Source organism: Phyllobates terribilis, unplaced genomic scaffold, assembly GCF_046119375.1.
Source record: "Phyllobates terribilis strain yellow unplaced genomic scaffold, ASM4611937v1 Scaffold_3__8_contigs__length_932513732, whole genome shotgun sequence".
Classification (NCBI taxonomy): domain Eukaryota; kingdom Metazoa; phylum Chordata; class Amphibia; order Anura; family Dendrobatidae; genus Phyllobates; species Phyllobates terribilis.
The window spans coordinates 555,023,567-555,046,616 of NW_027362763.1; the positions used below are offsets into that span (position 1 = coordinate 555,023,567).

Below are 23,050 nucleotides of genomic sequence, written 5' to 3' on the forward strand. Positions count from 1 at the left end.
TACATGTGAAAAAGACTTAGGTATACTAATAGATCATAGAATGAACATGAGTCAACAGTGTGATGCAGCAGCAGAAAAGGCAAATACAATTCTGGGATGTATTAACAGAAGCATACAGTCTAGATCACGTGAAGTCATTATCGCACTTTACTCCTCTTTGGTCAGACCTCATCTGGTATACTGTGTCCAGTTTTGGGCACCACATTTTAAAAAAGACATTGACAAACTGGAGCAAGTTCAGAGAAGAACGACCAGAATGGTGACAGGTCTGCAAACCATGTCCTATGAGGAACGGTTCCAGGATTTGGGAATGTTTAGCTTGCAAAAAAGAAGACTGAGAGGAGACTTAATAGCTGTCTACAAATATCTCAAGGGCTGTCACATTGTAGAAGGATCATCTTTATTCTCATTTGCACAAGGAAAGACTAGAAGCAATGGGATGAAACTGAATGGGAGGAGACACAGATTAGATATTAGAAAAAACTTTTTGACAGTTAGGGTGATCAATGAGTGGAAAAGGCTGCCACGAGAGGTGGCGAGTTCTCTTTCAATGGACGTCTTCAAACACAGGCTGGACAGATATGTGTCTGAGATGATTTAGTGAATCCTGCTCTGAGCAGGGGGTTGGACCAGATGATCCAGGAGGTCCCTTCCAACTCTACCATTCTATGATATAGCTCAATTTTAATCTATTTTAATTTAAAAAAAACAAAAACACTCTACATTATCACAGTATAGATCAGTGTTTTTTTTTTTTTTGATGAAGTGTCAGTGTCACATGTAAATGTACCCATGTTGATAGTTATTAGCTTTGCCCGTGACGGTCTCATAGAGCCATCTAAACTGGTGGTTTGGTTGTGCTGTATCTTAGAGATTGTTTAGTCACAGTGCTTGGCGCAAGGGATATTGAGCCACAGTAAATAATAAATTGAAAAGGTCAATTAAAAATTTGACTATATGGTAGGCCTCTTACCCTAATGTTAAATAGGACACATGTGGAGGATGCCATGTCATCGACATTTGCTTCCTTTCTGATGCAGAAATGAACAGTACTGTACGACCACCATCAACTGGCAGTAAAAGTTTTGACTTAAAGACAAAAGTTCTGATGGAACTAAGCAAGGCGAGTTACAAAAGGGCAGCAAAAGTATACCAATTTTTCTAATTGTGATGTTCATAGGGTAGTTTGTTTCCTAACAATAGTAGTTTTAGTGTTATAATAACTTTAGGTTAAAAAAAAATTCATATTTTCAAGATACAGAAATCAGATTTTTTTAGACTTCGGAATGTGTGGGATGTATAAATTCCATACATTTTTTGGGAAAAACAATTGCAAAGTTTCTACTGTGATTGTCAGTAGATAGAAAAGAAAAAAATATATTAGGTGTCCTCAGTGATGACAAATGGCAAGCTTTCCAGACTAAAGTCTCTACATCAGTCATAGTATTACACAATATCTGAAGAGTCACATATTTATACACAGCAGGACATAGAATGATGCAGTAATGAGATGTGAAGCAGATCAATATGGGATGCGGAGAAACAGTTGCGGCAGTAAATACTGGCACAGTTTATAGATAAGGAGTGTGAAAGTTTTATTGTCGAGATCTGGTCCATGGTTGTGATGCCCCCATGAGGTCTATGTCAGTAGACTTACAATGGCTTCCAAAATAGGCCACAAGCACAGGACACTTTCACTTGACTTTGGTGGAGTCAGTATAGAGGGTATTCATTGTTTACAGGACTTTCAAGTCATCTAATAACCCCTGGAGAGGATGCTTTGTATTAACTAGGACGACTCGTTTGGCAAGTTGTATTTTTCACAAATCGATGTCCAGTCACTAACCTTTGAGAGCAGCATGGTGGCTCAGTGGTTAGCACCAAGGACAACATCTGCAAGGAGTTTGTATGTTCTCCCCGTGTTTGCGTGGGTTTCCTCTGGTTACTCCTGTTTCCTCCCACACTACAAAGACATACTGATAGCAAATTTACACACGTGATCAAAATTGTTGGTACCCCTTGTTTAACGATAGAAAAACCGACAATGGTCACAGAAATAACTTGAATCTGACAAAAGTAATAAATTAAAAATCTATGAAAATGAAAAAATGAAAGTCAGACATTGCTTTTCAACCCTGCTTCCACAGAATTTAAAAAAAATTAAACTCCTGAAATAGGCCTGGACAGAAATGATGGTACCCCTGAAAATAATGTGACAAAAGGGACATGTTAAATCAAGTTGTGTCCACTAATTAGCATCACAGGTGTCTACAATCTTGTAATCAGTCAGTGGGCCTGTATATAGGGCTACAGATACTCACTGTGCTGTTTGGTGACATGGTGTGTACCACACTCAACATGCACAAGAGGAAGCAAAGGAAAGAGTTGTCTCAGGAGATTAGAAAGAAAATTATAGACAAGCAAGTTAAAGGTAAAGGTTATAAAGACCATCTCCAAGCAGCTTGATGTTCTTGTGGCTACAGTTGCACATATTATTCAGAAATTTAAGATCCATGGGACTGTAGCCAACCTCCCTGGACGTGGCCGCAGGAGGAAAACTGATGACAAATCAAAAGGATGAATAATACGAATGGTAACAAAAGAGCCCAGGATAACGTCTAAAGAGATTAAAGGTGAACTTCAAGCTCAAGGAACATCAGTGTCAGATCGCACCATCCGTTGTTGTTTGATCCAAAGTGGACTTCATGGGAGATGACCAAGGAGAACACCATTGTTGAAAAAAAAAATCATAAAAAAGCCAGACTGGAATTTGCCAAACTACTTGCTGACAAGCCACAAAGCTTCTGGGAGAATATCCTATGGACAGATGAGACAAAAATGGAAGTTTTTGGCAAGGCACATCTGCTCTATGTTCACAGACGGAAAAATGAAGCATATCAAGAAAAGAACGCTGTTCCTATTGTGAAGCATGGAGGAGGTTCTGTTATGTTCTGGGGCTGCTTTGCCGCATCTGGCACAGGGTGTCTTGAATGTGTGCAGGGTACAATGAAATCTCAAGACTATCAAGGGATTCTAGAGAGAAATGTGCTGCCCAGTGTCAGAAAGCTTGGTCTCAGTCGCAAGTCATATCATAATGACCCAAAACACACAGCTAAAAACACCCAAGAATGGCTAAGAGGAAAACATTGGAGTATTCTGAAGTGGCCTTCTATGAGCCCTGACCTAAATCCTATTGAGCATCTTTGGAAAGAGCTGAAACATGCCATCTGGAAAGGTAACCTTGAAACAGAGACAACTGGAGCAGTTTGCTCATGAGGAGTCGGCCAAAATACCCGTCAAGAGCTGCAGAAGTCTCATTGGCAGTTACAGGAATTGTTTGATTGCAGTGATTGCCTCAAAAGGTTGTTCAACAAAATATTAAGTTAAGAGTACCATCATTTCAGTCCAGGCCTATTTCATGAGTTGAATTTTTTTTAACATTCTGTGGAAGCAGGGTGAAAAGCAATGTCTGACTTTTATTTGTTCATTTTCATAGATTTTTAGATTATTATTACTTTTGTCAGATTCAAGTTATTTCTGTGACCATTGTGGGTTTTTCTTTCGTTAAACGAGGGGTACCAACAATTTTGACCACGTGTGTATATTCTGAGCTCCAAAGGGACAGCGGTGATTATGTCTGTAGAAGCTCTGTGGAATTAATGCCGCTATATGTAAATGAGTAAATAAATACCCTTAGGGTATGTGCACACGATGCAGAAATGAAGCAGAAAATTTCTGTATCATTTCTGCATCTCCCTGGCAGAAAAAACGCATGCAGATTGTACATGCAGATTGTGCATGCGTTTTTCCTGCGGAATACATGCGGATTCACATGCGTTTCCACATGCGTTTCCGCATGTGGATTGACAAGCGCTTTCCAGGCGATTTTAGCATCACCTGGAAAGTGCTTGACAACTAGGTCACACTATATAAATCCATGCAAACAGCAAGGATTTATATAGTGTGACCCAAGAGAGTGTATATACTTACCTCCGATGGCCCGCGCTGTCCTGCTCAATCCGTTCTCATTCGCCGGCAACTTTGAATTGAAAGACCTGCCGACGTCAGCGTCACATGACCCGTCACATGACTCTGACGTCAGCGCAGGTCCTACAACTCACTGCGAGTGCCGGGAACCAAGCAGGAGCGGTGCGCGGGCCGACAGATGGTAAGTATACATTTATTTTTTATTTTATTCTTGTTTTACAGCTTTTTTAATGGTACCTGGGTGTGGAGGAGACTCTCCTCTCCTCCACACTCAGGTACCATCCGCACATTAGAACGCGCCAACAGCGCAAGTACAAATGCAGTCTTGCGGAATTGGCGCGTTCTAATGCAAGTCAATGGCGGCGAAAACGTCGCGTTTACGCAAAATTAATTGACATGCTGCGGATTTTTGAGCGCAGCGTTTACGCTGCGGAAAAATCCGCATCATGGGCACAGCACATGCGCATTTCAATTGGGGAACATTGCTGCCCTTCTACCATGCGTTTTTAATGCGTTTCCGCAGCGTTTACGCAACTGCAAAAACGCCGCGGAAACGCATTAAATACGCATCGGGTGAACTCAGCCTAAGTCCACCTATGGATAAATATCCAGGGCTAGCTAATTCTGGTATCCAAGCACACAGAACAATTTTATAGGTTTTATTTTACTCAAGATAAATGTTGCACATGTGTCTATTTGATCTAGTTCTGCAGATTACTTTGGAGCGTATTTTTTTTTATCTAAATACCAATATTGCATTCAGTTTGTGAGCACAAACAATTGTAAATATGTGGTATATATGATGTTTAAAATCTATCTTTGCTTGAAGCAAAAAAAAAAAAAAAGTACAAACGTACAAAATTATACAATAGCAGCTGGACCTTTTGGTCTTTTCAGTTCTGATAATGATGTGAACATGTGTGTTTGCAGACAGGTTTAAGTGGCATTTTTAAACTGAAAGTCAAAAGCCTCATTCAGACAAAAAGGTGTTCGAATCATGTTTTTCACTGATAGAACTCATACTCACTAGAGACAAAGCGGCTGTTCACATATCCAGCTTTTTTGTGGACAGTGTGTTGATTCAAGTCATGGATTGAAGTCATGGATCAATATTATCCATACACCTCTATGGGTCCATGACAATTACAGACATCATACAGATGACAATTTACAGTCCATGTGATGTCTGTAATTAACATTGAAAAAAAAATTGCAAAGCTTCTATTTATTACAATCAGTAAAAAAATCACTGATACTAAAAACTGTCACACTGACCAAAAGCTGATGAAACTGTGATCTAAAGCACTGATGAATCCATGTTTTTACATGTAAGAGAAATCACTGATGTCTCAATGAGGCCTAAATGTGCCATCTCCCTGAGAGAAAAGGCTCTGGTTGGGAATGTTGGGGGTTAAATTCAAACTGCCTGATCCTTATTCTCTCTCTCCGTGTCACCTGTCTGGAGATAGTTGGGTGACACCAACAAATCAAATGGTTGTCCAACAATGCTAAAATCCGTAAAAAACAAAAAAAGTGGAGAATAAAGTAATTGTCCTGACATACTTCGTTATTAGACTTTTAAAAAAAAACGTAAAACAAAGTAAACACTAGCTTTTCCTTTACCCTTTATTACAAAATCTGCACCCGCAAGTCTCCACAACAGTTCTGACAAAGCAGAGGGCAAAATTGCCTTTCTATATTTTTCTAGTTGTTCCAAAGCTTGTATGATAGACCTGTGCTACATGTGCAGATATTTGGCACTGCAGCGAAAGTTAAGGCAAAAATAATTGTGTTTTCACTGGCTGTAAACCATAATCATCAACATTAACAGAAATAAACACTTGAAATAGATCACTCTGTAATGACTCTATATAATATATGAGTTATACTTTTTGTATTGAAGAACTGAAAAATTAATTTTTTGATGATATTCTAATTTAGTGAGATGTACCTGTAGCATATCTAACGGCTGACTGTCCAAATGTGCATCCCACGGCTGTTAACCAGTTACATCCTGCTGTCAATCCGTGCCTGTCATTTCCATGCTCATGTGAATGCCGGCCCGTGGCATTTGTGATTTCTGCTATACATAGCCTGTGCTATACATAGTTTCAGCGCTGCTATCAGATGATCACAGCTTCATGTCTCCTAAGGGGACTAATAAACTGAACAAAAAAGTTGTTAAAAATATGGAGAAAAAAAACAAACACAAAGCTCAAATCACCTCCTTTTGCCCCATTGAAAATAAAAACGTAAAAAGAACCCACACATTTGGTATCGCTGCACTCAAAAATGTCAGATCAAAATATAAAATAACTTAATCTGATCAGTAAACAGAATAAAGAGAAAAAAAAAAAAAAGAATCGAAACGCCACAATTAAATTTTTTTGGCCGCTGCAACATTGGCATAAAAGGCGATCAAAACATCATATCTACCCCAAAATGGTATCAATAAAATGGTCTGCTCAGGGAGCAAAAAAAATAATCCATCACCCAGCACCAGATACCAAAAATTGGAAATGCTACAGGTCTCGGAAGATGGCGACAAGCTCAAAAACTTTTATTCATACAAATTTCGGATTTTTTTTTCACCACTTAAATCAGTTAATTACTGTAGTGAGGTAACAATGTGGACTTTTTAATTAAAGCATATTAGAAGAGATTAGAGGACATTAAATAGACAAATATTTAGTATTAAAATAAATGTTCGTTTCGGACCACCCCTTTAACTTTTGATTTTGGAACAGGTTTTTTTGTTTTGTTTCGAGGCTGAAAAAAAACTCACATCTCCCAAAGTAGGCTTGAAATTAGTCAGAGAAATAATAATCTATTTGTTTGCATATCATGGATAATGTATGTAGTACTAACGTGGAAAAGGCCAACATTGTAAAAGGCAGCACTAAGAAAAAAAATTAAGATATTTATTGTTAAAAATGTATCATTTGACACACAGGATAATATATCTTCCTTGTTTTTAGTCTCTTTCTCGATATTTAGATCTTTCTTTATAGTGCTTTGGACTTCTATCTCTTCTCCTCTCCCTGTCTCTTTCTGTTGCTTCTTCTCTTGACTTCTCTTTGGAGCTCTGGTAGCTGCTACGCTCCCGCGACCGACTGCGGCTTCTTCTGTGATCCTTCTTTTCACCCTTCCTCTTCTCTCTACAGTAGTCGTCTTCGTGTCTCCTGTGATGGCTCTCCTTGTCAAAATCACCAGAACAAAGTTTAGAAAGCTATCTTAGGTAAAAAAAAAAAAAAAATTCCAACACCATCCATTTATAGCTTGAATTAAAGGGGTTGTACTAAGTATAGGTTATCCTTTATTGATAGAATAGCGGACAACCTATTGAAGGTTGGGGGCTAACTCCTACCGATCCCAAGAACAGGGTTTCTTCGAACCCATCTCTGAATGGAGTGGTGGACAAGCAAGAGTAGTGACCTATTTCTAATAATTGGAACAATTTACTCAAACATTCTTTATTTCTGGTTATTAAGATTTTTATTCAATAAACTGGCACAGCTTATAAATGTGACATCCTGTTACAGGATAACTTTTTGTTAAAGGTTTATTTTTCTAACTCAAGTAAAAATAAAATTGTAATGTAAAAATCCTGCATTAAATCATTTTCAGAAAGATATTTTAAATAGAAATTCTAATAGTTTAAAATAATTAGTTCCCTTCTAATTTTGTTATACCTACATATTAGTTAAAAAACATTTTAAAGGGTCTTTTAATTTTATAATGGCATTGCATATCATTACAATATGACATTACATTCTGATCAGTGGATATGGAAATGTATGTCCTGCAATTCTCCTACCCAGTGGCATTCCTGCCCACCTGCTGAGCTGGTAGCCCAAAACTGCTTTATTAATTTGAATGTGGATTTGTTGTAGTGTTCTGCACATTGGATGAATGAGAGCATTGCTGTGCAGGGAAATCAGTGATGGCGTTACAGTGCACAATCAGAATAAATGTAATAATACCTTTGACTTTTTCATCCTTCGGTCATCTTCATCATCAGAGTAGTAGCGCTTCTTATCTTTTTTGTGCTTAGAAGGATGTCGCTGATCACTGCTGGTGTCTTCTACCTTGTCATCCAATACCAGCTCATATTTGCTGCTAAGATAGTTAAGAATTGTATTGACCGGGAAACTATTTGCTTATTTGATCAATTACATAACTAAGAGCTGAGCAAAGCTGAACATTTGCTATTCTAGCATTTTGTTGATGGGCAGGTGTAGACCCATTTACACATACAAGTTTTAAGTGGGTTCGTGGACAAAAAAAAAAAAAAAAAATGGAGTCTAAAAGGATGCTATCCGTTTTGCTTCCATTTGCTGTATGTTTCTCACTAACTAATACTAGTAGAAGTTCGAGAAACCTCCATAAGTTTTTTCTCATAAGACAAAAATGGATGACAAGCGGTTAGAAAACGGATACCTTGGCCACAAAACAGCCTAAAAGGTATGAATTATAGGAATGATACCATGTTTATATACATATTTTATATTCGTGATAAGCCAGGCATTCATGTTTCATGTATTTTGTAACTTCTCTATAATTGTATGTCTTTTTGCTTGTGCCATATGGTTAGTGCATTTTTCTCTTAAATGTCTTCTCATGATACTTTGCTATAGTCTATGACTAAGGGTGCTATTAATGCCAGAAACAAGTCACAGTTCGTCATTTATCATCTGTATGTGGAAATTTAAACTTTTATGGCTATGACAATCTGTTCGCTTTTGCACATAACTTGCAATTGACTCTTAGCTGGTGGAAGGAGTCCAGCTGCTATGATCCCTACCATACACAGCTCGACACACAGATAGATTACTTCTTTTTCATTCCTCTGTAGGCACACAGTCAGAAGCATAGAGGACAGTATACAAAAGTACAGAGCAGTGTAGATGTGAACCCAACTCTGGGGTGAGATAAAACACTTGTAGAAAGCTCAGGACGATCTTTATGTGTCTCCTTTTCCTTGCATTCTCACTCTACTCCTTGCCCCTAGCCATAGAGTATAATAAGTTGGACTTCCAGTACAACCTAACATGTTTTTGGTTAAAACAAGACAAGTGGATCACGAATTCATGAGGTAGCGCAAAGGGGGAAGAAATGTCTCATAAGTGGAGAAACTAGATTTCTCAAAACAGATACATTACAAAGTTCCTTATATTTGCCTGTTCTATTGATTTCTGCAAAATTTGTTGAAACTAAGTCAAAAAGATTTTTCAAATAATTTAAAATGGTCTGAAACACTTGGACTGGTTAAGGATACTCTTGTTTGGGTTTAGCTTGGTCTTTCAATGCAAGCTTGGAAGATTTCCCTGCATCCTTCTCATATTCTTTGAAATCATCTTTGGTATATTTTCCACCTGAAAATAAAATCTGAATTACGTTCAGCTCCTTGGGGGTCAGGCACCTTCAGTTTCTGATTGGTTAATATCATTAATCATGTTGTAAGGCCTGTTAAAAGGTAGGATATTTTATTAACTTCCCACTACTCTTAACAATAAACATTTGTATTGCACTTTTCTCACAATAAACTCAAAGCGTGCTAGAAAAGCAGATTTTTCTTCTGTAGCAGAAAGATAACTTTTGCTCTGAAAACTTTATGAAGCCCCAGTTCCTACTCCTGAGATATGGTCTTCTCTTCCCTGTATACAGCATGATCCTCAACTCTTTATGGCAGTCTTTTTGTGGCACATATGGCTAAAATAAGACTAGAATTATATATAGGGAATAAGAGGTCATATATCAGGAATGGAAAGGCACAGAAACTGAAGGAAAACTATGCTACTCAGAACAATGGCATTTAACCTATGTAAAACTACATATTTATAGCAAGTGACAGGTCCTCAGTGAGTGGCTAGAGCGGTGATGAGTGTTAAGGTGTCGTCACTGCTTTAGTCACATCACTGGACCATAGCAGTGACAGCAAGCCAACGCTGGACCCAGAAAGTATATAACAAGTTTGTTATTTTACATACTCTACTCATTTTGTCACCACTTTACTGAAAATGGACACTCTCTAACATAAAAACCGAATTTAAAAAGGCAACTTTCTAATAGCACATTCATTTTTAATGCAAGTCCATTCAAGACGTATAGTTATATCATGGAGGCTTAACAAGATAATACAAAATTCCCTATTGAGGTATATAAAAACGAGTCTTTGAAGCTGGAAAACTCCTTTCAGAGGCAAAAATACATCTACCATGTGAACCATAATATCCTAAAGTTAGACCCACAAAAAAGATATAGGCTATGTTCACGCTAGGTGTTTTTGATGCTTTTTTTATGCAAATTTTCAGCTGTGTTTTACAGTACCAGCAAAGTCTGACATTTCAGAAAGCTTGGCTTTTTGTCCTCATTTTGTGCTTTGCATGGTTGTTTTTTTTTTGCACAATAGAGCATGTCACTTCTTTCAGCAATTTGCACCCATGGAAAGCAATGGGTGGTACAAAAAACGCAGGTATCAAGTTTTGCTGCGTTTTTTAGTGAAAAAGCAAGTACAGTAGTACGTGAAACCCATTGATTTGTGATTTTTCCCAAATTTACCATCTTGTCTTGGCCACCCGTTATGGCAGTTAGGATTAGTACAGTCTAATAAATGTAAAAAAAATCCCCATTGTAAATCTTAGCACAGTACCTTTTCCTTTCCATTTTACTTTAGCAACAGACTGACTGAAATCTACATGAATGCGCCTGTCATCAATTAGTACATTATCCATCTTGAAATAGGCTTTCTCACAGTCTTCTTCCTGAGAATTAATAAGATATTGTCTTCATGTATCCACAATATAAAACAGACTCTACATAACGTGCAATATAAAAAGTATACCTTTTCAAACTCAATAAACGCGTAACATAGTGATTCCCCAGTCTTCCAGTCCCGTATTATTTCACAGCTAATGTAGGAAACAAAAGCCACATATCAGCTAGTTATATATCCATATTGCTAATTTCTCTTTTTTTCTAGATGTACAGTACTGGTCAGAAGGTTAGATACACCCATGCAATCGTTTTCCTTGTTCCTACTGGAATGTGCACATTGTAGATTCAGACTGAAAATCGTAAAACCACAAAGGGACACATTGAAACAAGGAGTAAAGAAAGTGCAGGTAATGGAGATGGCTGTCCTGAAGAAGAAGTTTATATACTTCAAAACACATTGACAAATAAACCACTTGTACTCGAATTGGCATCCTTCCCACACAACAGAGCAGAATTAACCCATTTGTTTCTCCATTACCTGCACTTTCATCCTCTCGTGGGTCTGCAGCAGCCTTAAGAATTATCCGTGGTTGTGTGCACTATTATGCAATTCTTTTAATATGGTTATCCAGATAAGACCCTATTTTGCGCTTTGTATCTTTCCAGGTCCTTTTTTTTTTATTTCTTTGAAGGAGTATGAAACAAACCAGAATTTGTTAAACCTTAAATTCTGCAAATGCCACCCCACCAAATCCCCTTTTACTCTGATGACTGCTTTACACCCCCTCAGCATTTTCTAAGCTGCTTCAACAGGTAGACCCCTGGATTGGCTTTCCAAGGGTCTTGAAGGAGAATCAGGAGGTGATGAGCACTTGTTGGCTGCTTTGACTTCACTCTGCGGTCCAACTAATCACAAACTCTCTCAATTGGATTGTAGTTAGTTGATTGTGAAGGCCTAGTCATCTGACGCACGATCCATTTCTTACATATCCTAGAAATGTGTTTTGGGTCATTGTTCTATTGCAACACAAATGATGGTCTCACTAAGTACATGCCATCCCCTTTGGTTTGCTTGTGCAGATTTCGGTGTTAGCAATGCTCGGTTAATGTGCCCTGAATTTAGAATTAACTATCCACAGTGTTACAAGCAAAGCACCATCACACCTCCCTCATGGTGGTCACTACACATGAAGAAACCAACTTTTCTGTGTCTCACTAAAAATTTAAGATGGTACCAAAAATGTCAAATTTTCACTCATCAGGCTTGTTTGTCAGTTCCTCAGTTGTGGCTTCTTTGCAGCAATTCGACCATAAACGCCAGCTGATGTTGAGCCGTGTCGGTTACTTAATGTTAGTGAATCATTTATGAGGGTTAATATCTGAGGTACTTGCAATTTGTTTCTCAGGCTTGTAAATTTGATGAACTTAGTGTCTGCAGCAGTGTTAATTCTTGGTCTTCCTTTCCTAGCATGGTCCTCATGAGAGCCTGTTCCATCATAGCAATTGATCGCTTTCACAACCAACATATCCACCGAGGAAAAAAAAAACCATAGTGGATCTCAGAAAATGGTAACACAAATCAATTTTTTTTTAACTTAAGATTTAAAAAAATAAATAAAATAATAATAATAAAAAATAAAAAAACACAGTAAGTTTGGTATCATCATAATCATAAGGACCTGGAAAATTATAAGTCATTTTAATCATATTATGAATGCAGTTAAAATCTTTCCAATGCATTTAGTCATTGCATGTTTATACTACACTGTAGGGAAAGGGCGCCATTTCAATTGGGACTTCAGTTAGCAGGAAATTCAGAACTGTCCCTGCCAGCAGTCTTTTGGGATACTCTCCACATCTCAGTAGGACACTGCAGTCACCAACAAAATGGCTCTGTACCATGATCCTAAACTTCAGCCTCCACTATCCCTTTGCTAACACCCAGAAGGGAAGAAGAGTAGTGACAGACACATGAGCACATTTACCGCAGTCATAACTGTGGGCTAGCATTATAATTGGGTTTTAATGACAAGTAACAGTTGCTACCCCTAGTGTTTAATAGGTGAAAATATCAAGACTTTAAATACTTTTCATATTTTATACCATTACAAAAATTTTTAAAAATTCAAGTATTAAATACTTTACTGTTTTTTTTTTTGTTTTTTTAATTGTTGAGAACTTTTTTTTTTCACAACAAATTCCCTTTAAAAGTAATGATGGACTGTAATGCACTTTTTTTCCTCCAAAATTTTGGAGAAAAGTAGGGGATGCATCTGATTGTACCGTACATCCGGACTTAGTCCGACTGTGGATGGTGTGGGGTGGGGGAGCAGGTCACAGGAGGCAGGAGCCACCTGCTGCAGCTAACACTGTGCCTGCTGTGAAAGAAAATGAATATTCACTGCTCCCCACACCCATGGGAGTGGAGAGCAGTGACTATTCATTTTCCTTAATAGTGGACACCTCCTGCAGCTGTTCGGGGATCACGTGTGCCCACTATTAAGGAAAATTAATACTCACTGCTCTTTACGCCCATAGTCCCAGGGTAGAGAGCAATGAATATTCCGGCAGCTGATCTCACTGTATGAGGGCGCATGTCAGTGACGTCATGCGCTGCTAACACCGTGATGTCAGCTGATGGCATCAGAACAGAACACAGCTGGAGCAGAGGTGAGTAGAATCCTTTATTTTTTATGTGTGCGGCATGAGGGGGCCATATATACCAGGGTGAAGATGGGGGCCCTGTATACCAGGGTGGGGGATATTAGTACAGAATTGGGGTACATTACCCTATAACAGTGTCAGCACAGACCCCCCCCCCCCCCATAACGGTGCATCAGGACCACATTTTTTTGGTTCAATTTTTTTTTCTATTTTCCTCCTCTAAAACCTAGGTGCATCTTATAGTCAGAAAAATACAGTATATCTAATATAGGCATTGTGGCTGGAAATGTATAAACCACTATACAATTAAATATGCATTTACAACAATTCTCTAATATACTACTATAGCAGTTACAGTAACCACAATTACCACTTTAGGTTATTCTCCCCCCTTCCTTTAAAACTATTCTGCCTACAGTACCTATGAGAATCAATCACAATTATAAATGTATTTCCCTATCATAAGAGTATACTTTCATTATTAATATCAGATACATTTTCTTTGCGCCTATGAAGTTAACCCATTTCTTTAGGATGTTAAATTTTGAAGTATACCTCTTAATAGTACCAAATCTTGAAAAGATGATCTCCAAATCTTCATCAGTTGTAACAGGGTTCAATTTACATACAAACAGAACATTTTCAGGAGGTTTTATATCTGCATCTGGTATGTCACCGACCTTAAAAGGAAAAAAAAATGGTATTGTCTAACTAATGAAAGGTTTATAGTTATATCTTGATAGAATATTTACACTTTTATACTATCTGGCATGTTCAACCTGGCTGGCTCCATACAAAGTCACATCCAGTTGTTGGACAAGGAGGTAAGGCCATCTTCACACTAGCATCATGTTTTCACCCCTTAACGACAGCCATGTTATATCACTACATGGAGCAGGCTCAGCAGCTCAACTTGCTCCATCTAGAGCAGATGGCAGTTGTGTTACAGAGCTGACACCCAAGAGTAACAGATGCAATCAGAGCTAGCTGAAATGCCACGGACACTGGTTATAAAATGCTTTAATATAATTTATCAGAAATGAAGAAACTTTATAAATTTACTTGCTGTTAAAAACTACTCTTTTGAGCTCTTTTCCTGCTATAGCCCATTCAAAGCACATAGGGCAGAGATTTCCTGTCTGTGCTCTGAACAGTGATGTCATGAGTGGCGAGACCTGTATCCCTCAGCAAGTTTAGAGTGACTGGAGATATGCACAGGGAGGGAGAGCAGGGACAGTATACACACTGCAAGCTCCACACAGAACAAGTAATCTTATCAGCTTGTGGCCTTATCTAGAGAGGATGGAGATTACATTACAATAACTACATTATATAGCTCATTGCTCCCCCACAGCATACTGAGCCTGCGTGTTGCAAGTGACCGTGGCTGTAACATTATTAATTATTATTATTATAGCGCCATTTATTCCATTGCGCTTTACATGTGATAAAGGGTATACATAGCAAATGCATTCACAATAATCTTGAACAAAACGAGTCAGCGACTAGTACAGGAGGAGAGAGGACCCGGCCCACGAGGGCTCACAATCTACAAGGGATGGGTGAGGATACAGTAGGTGGGGGTAGAGCTGGTCGTAGTTATTATTGCCTGTGAGAGTCCCAGGACAGTGACTACAAGGTGAAGGGGAAGGAATGTTAAAAATGAGAAAAAAAAATGTGCAGCAATTTATCCATTTTCAGAAGAGTCTCAGGGTGGTGGTTTGTATTTGGAGTGGGTAGGCACTCATGTTGGGAGTGTGTTAGCTGTGGGACATACAGCACTGTCTCATGGGAAATGTAGTCTAGAGGAAAAGAGACAGAGCTGGTATAAAGGTTCAGGATGTAAAAAATAAACAACAAGAATGGCTGCAGGGGGCTTAAAGGGGAGATAAAAAAAAAACTAAAATAAAAAAGTTAAGGAGGTATAGGGACTCTGTCTTTTTTATGTGGCCAAAAACTCTGCTAACTACGATAAGTGTTACTGAGAGATGCCGGCTCTATAACACAGCACCACTTATTTCAATAGTACAAAAAAAAAAAATTCTGCATGAATGTCCTTTAAGTGACAGAATAAAGCAGGCCAACACTGCCAAAAGAAATGTAAAATCTGACGGTGAGCAGGCTAATTGTTAAAAAGAGAATGTTTTTACATTTACACAAAGTGTAAAAAAAAAAAAAAAAAAAAAAAATCCCAAAAACCTAGATTCCGGTTTTTCCAATAAATGGTTTAAAAAACAGAAACAAAAAAAAAAAAAAAAACCCTAATAGAAAAACATTTTTCATTGCTATATCTCTAATGCCTCACACTATAAATCTACACATACTATAGAACTGTTATCACAGTTGTGGTGATTATCCTATTATACTGGGACTCGCTATTCTTCTCAGTGATTTATTGCATTTTTTGTCTGCTCTCATATAACACCATCCCGACATGCGCCATATGTATACTGCTCTGTGGGAGCTGCATTCCCGCAAAGAGCAGTATATTTACAGCACTGTGATCACGCGGGCTCACGCTGAGCGCCGAAGCGAGTGAATGTGGGTGTCAACTCTATGTGAGAGCTGACACCCTGCAGCAACGCCCACGATTGGTGCCCCTGTGATGCCGCTGTCAATTGGAACAGCAACACCGCGGGGCATCGCAGAGGGAGTGAGCTCCCTCTGTGCTCCCATCAGCACAACGCGATGTGATCGTGATGTGCTGATGGTCTCTATGGTGACCCCCGGTCCCAAGATGGACACGGGGTCATTTCAGGAAGGTGGCCTGTCAGCACCTGCCTGTCAGACATTGATCTGATCCTCTGCAGTACAGAAGCATTGCAGGGTATTAGATCAGCGATCAGGGCAGGGAAAGTTGATGTCACAAAGTGGGACAACGTAAAAAAGTCAAAAGAAAAAAGTTAAATAAAAATATGCCCGTCTTTTTAGACGTGCATAAAAGTGCTGTCGGCCAGTTTTGAGCACTTCTGAAAAGGACACCACTGAACAGAGGCTAGACTGAGTCCAGAGTAACGCTGCTGCCTTATACTGCATGGATCCCTCGGGGGTTTCATCAGAATCACGTCACTCGGAGATTTAGATGGAAATCCGATATAAGTGCTCAGCAAAGAGCACAGGATAAACGAGATCCCAAAGATTATGTAAAATGTTCCCAATAAAAGTTTCAATGCCATTCACAAAAAAGCAAGTCCACACTCAGGTCCGTCAACTGTTAACGGAAATATAGAGGCTTCCACGTTACTAGTAGCAGAAAGGCTCTGGAAAAGCGATATGGCTTCTCGCCCTCCAAAAGAAATCCAGCAAATTCTGTGCTCCAAAATCCAAATGCACCCCTCCCTTCTGAGCCCCACAGTGTGCCTAAACCAGATTTAGCGTCCACATGTTTTTAAATTTCTGTACCGATGACAACCCACCTAATTTACGGGTTCATGTCTCCAGAAGCACGAACTGGGCACAACGTACTAGTCACTACAACGCAATTTGCAATTTTCACTCAGCAACAGCCACTGCGGCTTGTTTCTAGAAAACACCCAATAGTCACTACACTAGTAGATAAATTCACAAATTTCCAAAATGGGAGTCACTAGAGGGGGATTGTGCTCTTCTAACACTTAGGGGCTATGTATATGGAGTCTCCAAACTAGTCTTGGAAAATCTGTGCTCCAGGAGGCCAAAAGCGCTCCGTCCCTCCCGAGTCTCACCATATAGCTAAGCAGTACAGTACAGCCACATATGAGGTATTTCTACATTCAGCGCAATTGTGAGGCAAATTTTTGGTGCCATTTTTACCCATTTCCCAGTGTGAAAATGTAAAATCTGGGGCTAAAACAAAATTTTCATGATAAAAATGTAATTCTGTTTTCTTCACTGCACAACGGTATAAAATGCTGTGACACACCTGTGATGTCAATATGATCACTGCACCCCTAGATGAGTTCATTGAGAGGTGTAGTTTGTAAAATGGGGTTATTTGGCTGATCTGGCACCTTAGGGGCTTTACCAATGTGACATGGCACCCTCACACCACTCCAGCAATATCTGAACTCCAATACGGTGCTTCTTCCCTTCTGAGCTTTATGCTATGCCTGAAAAGTAGTTTTCGACCACATATGGGTTATCTGCGTACTCAGGAGAAAATGGACCCCAAAATTTGTTGTGCAATTTCTTTTGTTACCCTTGTGAAAAAGCTAAATTTGGGGCTAAAAAAACATTATGGGAAAGAGTTGATTTTTTTTATTTTCATGGCTCAACATTATAAACTTCTGTGAAGCACCAGGGGGTTCAAGGTGCTCACTACACATCTATGCAAGTACCCTGAAGGGTCCAGTTTACAGAATGGTGTCACCACTGTTTAGGCACATCAGGGGCTCTACAAACGTGACACGGCGTCCGCTAATTATGTCAGCAAATTTTACATTCAAAAAAGTCAAATGGCGTTCGTTCCCTTACGAGCCCTGCCATGCGCCCAAACAGTGGTTTTCCCCCACGTATTGGTTATCAGTGTGCTTAGGGGAAATTGCTCAACAAGTTTTGGGGTCTATTTTCTCCTGTTAGTGAAAGTAAAAAAATTGGGTCTAAAGAAAACAAAAATTGTGAAAAAAAAAAAAGTTTATTTTTTCCTTCCACATTCCATTAATTACTGTGAAGCACCTGAAGGGTTAATAAATTTCTTGAATGTGATTTTGAGCACCTTGAGGAGAGCAGTTTTTAGAAGAGTGTCACTTTGGGGTATTTTCTGTCATATAGACCCCTCAATGTCACTTCAAATGTGATGTGGAACTTAAGAAAAAAAAAAATGTTTTTGCAAATTTTGTTGTAAAAATTAGAAAATCACTGGTCAAATTTAACCCTTATAACTTCCTAACAAAATTGTGCTGATGTAAAGTAGACATGTGGGAAATGTTATTTATTAACTAATTTTGTGTGACCTATCTCTGATTTAAGGGCATAAAAGGTAAAAGTTGCAAAATTTTCACAATTTACCACATTTTTGATTTTTTCACAAATAAACGCAAGTCATATCAAACAAATTTTACCACTTTCATGACGTACAATATGTCACGAAAAAACAATCTCAGAATCAGGGGGATCCGTTGAAGCGTTCCAGAGTTATTACCTCAAAGTGACAGTGGTCAGAATTAAAAATTTGGCCTGGTCAGGAAGGTGAAAACAGGCTTCGGGGTGAAAGGGGCAAGTATGACTATAAAAATAAATGCTTCAATTGCATCATGTGCATGTTCAAGCATTTTACTCCTATAAAATGTAGATTATTAATACCCACAATATAAAATGATAGCACCATTTATCCTATATGATGAATGCCTTAAAAAATATATTTTGAAAAACCTACCAGAATTGCTATTTGTTCATCCTCCCTACTAAAAATGTAAATTTAATAATTAATCATAAAGTGGTATTGTACAGGAAAAAACTACCAGTCACAAAGCTTTGTATGCTGAAAAACAACAGTTGTGTGTCAAAAAAATGGTAAAGTTGATTTTTTTTTTTTTTTTTTTTAAGGCCAAGTAGTAAGACATGAAAAAAATATGTTTTATCATAGTATAGATGCAGAGAATTAAGTTGACATTTTAATTATACTGAAAGGTGTACAGTGATCATAATTTATAAAATTATATATATATATTATACATATACACACACACACACACACACACAAACACACATGTATACTGAACAAAGCAATATATAAATCTCTCAAAAAAGCATAGCAAAAAGTTGTGCTAAAAGTAACTGTTTACATAGCTCCAATGACAGAAATATGTAAAACATATGGCTGTCAGAATATGGCGACACAAAAACAATTTGCACCATATTACGCATTTTAGACACTTTATGCCCCTTGTCTTTGCTGAAAGTGGTGTGACGTCGCAAAAAGGTCTAACATGCTCCATATTTATGAACAGCATCAACCCCAAGGATAAATTTAGCTAAATTTAAAGGGAATCTGTCACCTAATCTGAGAACAGCATAATGTAGAGACCAAAATTCTGACTCCAGTCCCCTCTTTTATCAGAGAGATTATGCCTCTTTCTCCACTTCTAAATCACTTGTTCCCCTCTTCTCTGAACTCACTATCCAGTCTGAAAAACCGCTCAAATCTGCCTTGCTCAAAGCAAGAGGGACGAAAAGCAGTGAGGTAATAGGTTACACCTCCTGTTATACTCTACAGAGAAGGGAAGAGGAGTAAGAAGCACTCAGCAAAGTGACATACACAGACTTGTGCTGGAGCTTCAAGCAACTCTTCTATATCAATACTGTGCTGGATTCACAGCCACACAGCTCAGTACTGCAGTATAATGTCCTCCATGCTGTTATGGCTTCTAAAAAAATTGTGCTACACATAAAAAGAGGAGGCATCGCACTGCTTCTGTGTACTGGATGAATCATAGAAGTTAGTCTCTACTCATTAATGCAGAGAGAACTGACAATTAGAGAGAATATACTGAGGGGAAAAAAAATGTTGAAAAAGTTAGTAATAACTCATAATTGCAAGAAAATGTATTATTCCTCATGTACACAGATATGACAGCTTATTTTGAAAAGTTACCGGAAAATGAAAGGTATGCTATAAGACTGCCTAGTCTAAATTGTCACGGTCTAAAAATCAGACATTATTGATAAATATGCCTCAGTGTGATCATAGTGACTATCAAAATAAACTGAATGGTACATTTTCCAAAAATATATTTTCATACCATTTCTAAAAGCACAGCTCTTGTCTTAGCTTCTTTATCAGCCAGTTGTTCTTCAACCTCCTCATTTGACTTTCCTTTATTGTCGTCAATTTCTTCATCAGCACCTATACGGCCACTCTGGGATTATAATAAAGTGATGATTATTACATTATCATAAAGGAGACAAAAAGATATAAAAGGATGAAGTTCCCCACTGCAATACTCACATCTAACTGCTCTTTAGTAGGTTCTGGGGAACGATCAGGAATGGGGAGGTCTGGCGGGTCATCAAATGGGTCATCCAGAATCACAGTATGGTTTATCCTATCAATACATATAAAAACACAACTGAATGGCTCCCAACATCAAAAACATAAACATTGCCTAATTGTCAGGCTGAAATAATCTTCACCTTGTATGATTGTGTATCTAATAAGTGGCCAAGATAGATTTATACCCTCTCGCAGTGAGAGAATGAAGGTTCTCCAGATGTCTGAATTTTTTATTATTCAATCTGTGTTATTTCATGAAAATATAATGCTCCCCTTCAACATGATTTTACAATCCTGATTTAATTTGCGTACTCACCTTATTGATTCCTGCCTTTTTTCTCCTATTGGTGGCCAAGATCCTATTGTCACTGTTGTGGTCGGGGATTAGTCCATGGGAAATATGTCCTACCCAGACAGAAATAGAACCACACAGACCAGACTTGGGCAGCAGCAAAGATCAGTAAGGTGAGTAGGTTTTGTTTTTGTTCTGTTTTTTATACATGCTTTATATTATCCTTAGCCCTTTTACCCACGAAGGCTGTTTGCACATTAATGAAAAGGCCAATTTTTAGGCTATGTGCACACTGAGATTTTTATGCGTTTTCGCAGCGTTTTTTCCAAGCGGAGATGCATCAAAAACGCTAGGTAATCCGAGTGCCAGCTAATGCAATGACAATCCTGAAATGCTGTGCACATGATCAGGAATTTTCCTGTCAGGATTGTCATTGCGTTTAAATCTGCAGAATATCAATTCTTTGTGCGTTTCTGCAGGTGCGGCTGAAGGGAGAAGTAGTCTCCTCAGCCGGTGTCTGTGCCCTGTGTCAAAAAAATAAATATTAAAATAAAAACACCTTACTCTCACCTGTCCAACGTCCTCCCGATGTCCCACGGCAATACACTGACGGGAGCGTGGTCGCTCCCGGTAGTGTACATCGCTGAACTGCTGGAACGGAGTTCACCTGAGTTCATCAGCTGAAGATCAGCGGAGAGCTCACTTACAGCATCGGCGCTGATGGCATAAATGAGGGCATCGGAGCTTATCAGCTGATCTTCAGCTGATAAACTCCGGTGAAATCAATCCCAGCAGCACAGCGATGTACACTGACAGGAGTGATTATACTCCTGTCAGTGTATATAGTGCCGTCTTCTACATTAGTCACATCAGTGATTGCTGGTGTGGCTGTTGTACTAGTGACCCAGATCGTCGTGAGACATTGGGATTACGTCATGACAGCGGACAGGTGAGGGATATGGTTGTTTTTATTTTTGGTTTCTTACAGGAGACGATGGCTTCGGGTATAGGTTGTTAGGGGAGTATACAGTGTATTTTTATTTTTAAATAAAAGATTAAAACCGTGTGGAATTTTATTTAAATAAAATACTTTATTCTGGCCGTCTCTTTTTGAAAAATGTCAAAAATCTTACTGCGGGGTTAGTAATGGGGGTGTCTTATAGACGCCCTCCATTACTAACCTGGGCTTCATGTCAGCCACCAATACAAGGCTGACATTAACCCCAACCTCACTGCTCCACTTGCCACACGGCAGTGGGAAGAGCGGAGGCTAAGCGCCAGTTTTGTTGCATCTTATGGATACATCATTTCTGGGTCTGCTGAGAGCTAATATTAGCCTCAGAGGTTGCTAGTATCCATGGCCCCTAGCCTGGCTATTAATATCAGCCCGCAGCTGTCAGCTTAGCTTTTTCTGGTTAGATTTTATAGGGGGACCCTACGTCAATTTTTTTTCTGGGGTCCCCCCTGTAATCTACCGAATAAAGGCTAAGCAAACAGCTGTGGGCTGTTATTAATAGCCAGGATACATTTTATGGCTAAGGCCCCTTCCCCGGCAACTAATATCAGCTGGCAGTGGTCGGTTTTCCCTCTGCTGGTTATGAAAATGACGTGGGAGCCCACGCCATTTTTTTTTTTTTTTTACTTTTGGGCTATGTGCCCATGATCCGGAAGAAGCAGCGCTTTGGACACAGACTATTTTTTCTGCATTCTATTGAACGCAGGTAAATCCATGCGTTAACTGAACCATGCGGATTTACCGCATTCAATACATTCTAGTGGTAACATTTCTAGTGACTCCGCAAGAGAATTTGACATGCTGCAGTCCTGAAAGACTCGCCACATGTCAGTATTCGTTGGTGATCCGCAGCCTCAGATGTACGTATAATGGATATTGGATTTCTAGAAATACCATCCACTATGCTGTAACATCTGGACGCAGAGGGTTTGACTCTGCATAAACACGCAGCTTCAAACCTGCAGCGGCTCCTGATCGTGCACACGTACCCAAACTCACCCACAGCATGTCAATTTCTGTAGCTACTCTCCGCTGCAGATTTTGACTGATTGAAATGTCATTACATGCGATGGATCTGCATGTATTGACAACAAAAGTGTGGCATTATAACACAGTGTTTTGCACCCAGCTAAAACATGCTACGTCCAAAGCGCTGCTGTTTGTTGATTGTGAGGACATAGCTGCTAAACAGCTGTGAGCTGTTATTAATAGCCAGTAGTGATGAGCGAGTATGTGCTGCTAACCATTTCGCAGAGTATTTACAGCTGCTCAGTGTTATGTTTGAATCACTCCCGTGTGCATGATTTGCGACGGTTTGACAGCTTTGTGTAAGAGGCAGACATTCCTCATATATATTAAAGCTGTCAAACCGTCGCAAATCATGCACATGGGAGTGATTCAAACA

At 39.0% G+C, this 23,050-nt stretch overlaps 1 protein-coding gene across 1 annotated transcript in view; it reads right to left on the minus strand.

Moving 5' to 3' along the window:
- Positions 1-6,697: 6,697 nt before the first annotated feature.
- Positions 6,698-23,050, minus strand: part of PPIL4 (peptidylprolyl isomerase like 4) — a 29,881-nt gene continuing 13,528 nt past the window's right edge. Inside the window, exons 6-13 of the mRNA XM_073671398.1 lie at positions 20,294-20,390; positions 20,088-20,204; positions 13,924-14,048; positions 10,832-10,898; positions 10,640-10,751; positions 9,266-9,362; positions 7,971-8,106; positions 6,698-7,183 (exon numbers count right to left, since the gene is read on the minus strand). Coding sequence (XP_073527499.1) covers positions 6,962-7,183; positions 7,971-8,106; positions 9,266-9,362; positions 10,640-10,751; positions 10,832-10,898; positions 13,924-14,048; positions 20,088-20,204; positions 20,294-20,390 — 973 coding nt within the window. The 3' untranslated portion in view covers positions 6,698-6,961. The remainder of the gene's footprint in view (positions 7,184-7,970; positions 8,107-9,265; positions 9,363-10,639; positions 10,752-10,831; positions 10,899-13,923; positions 14,049-20,087; positions 20,205-20,293; positions 20,391-23,050) is intronic.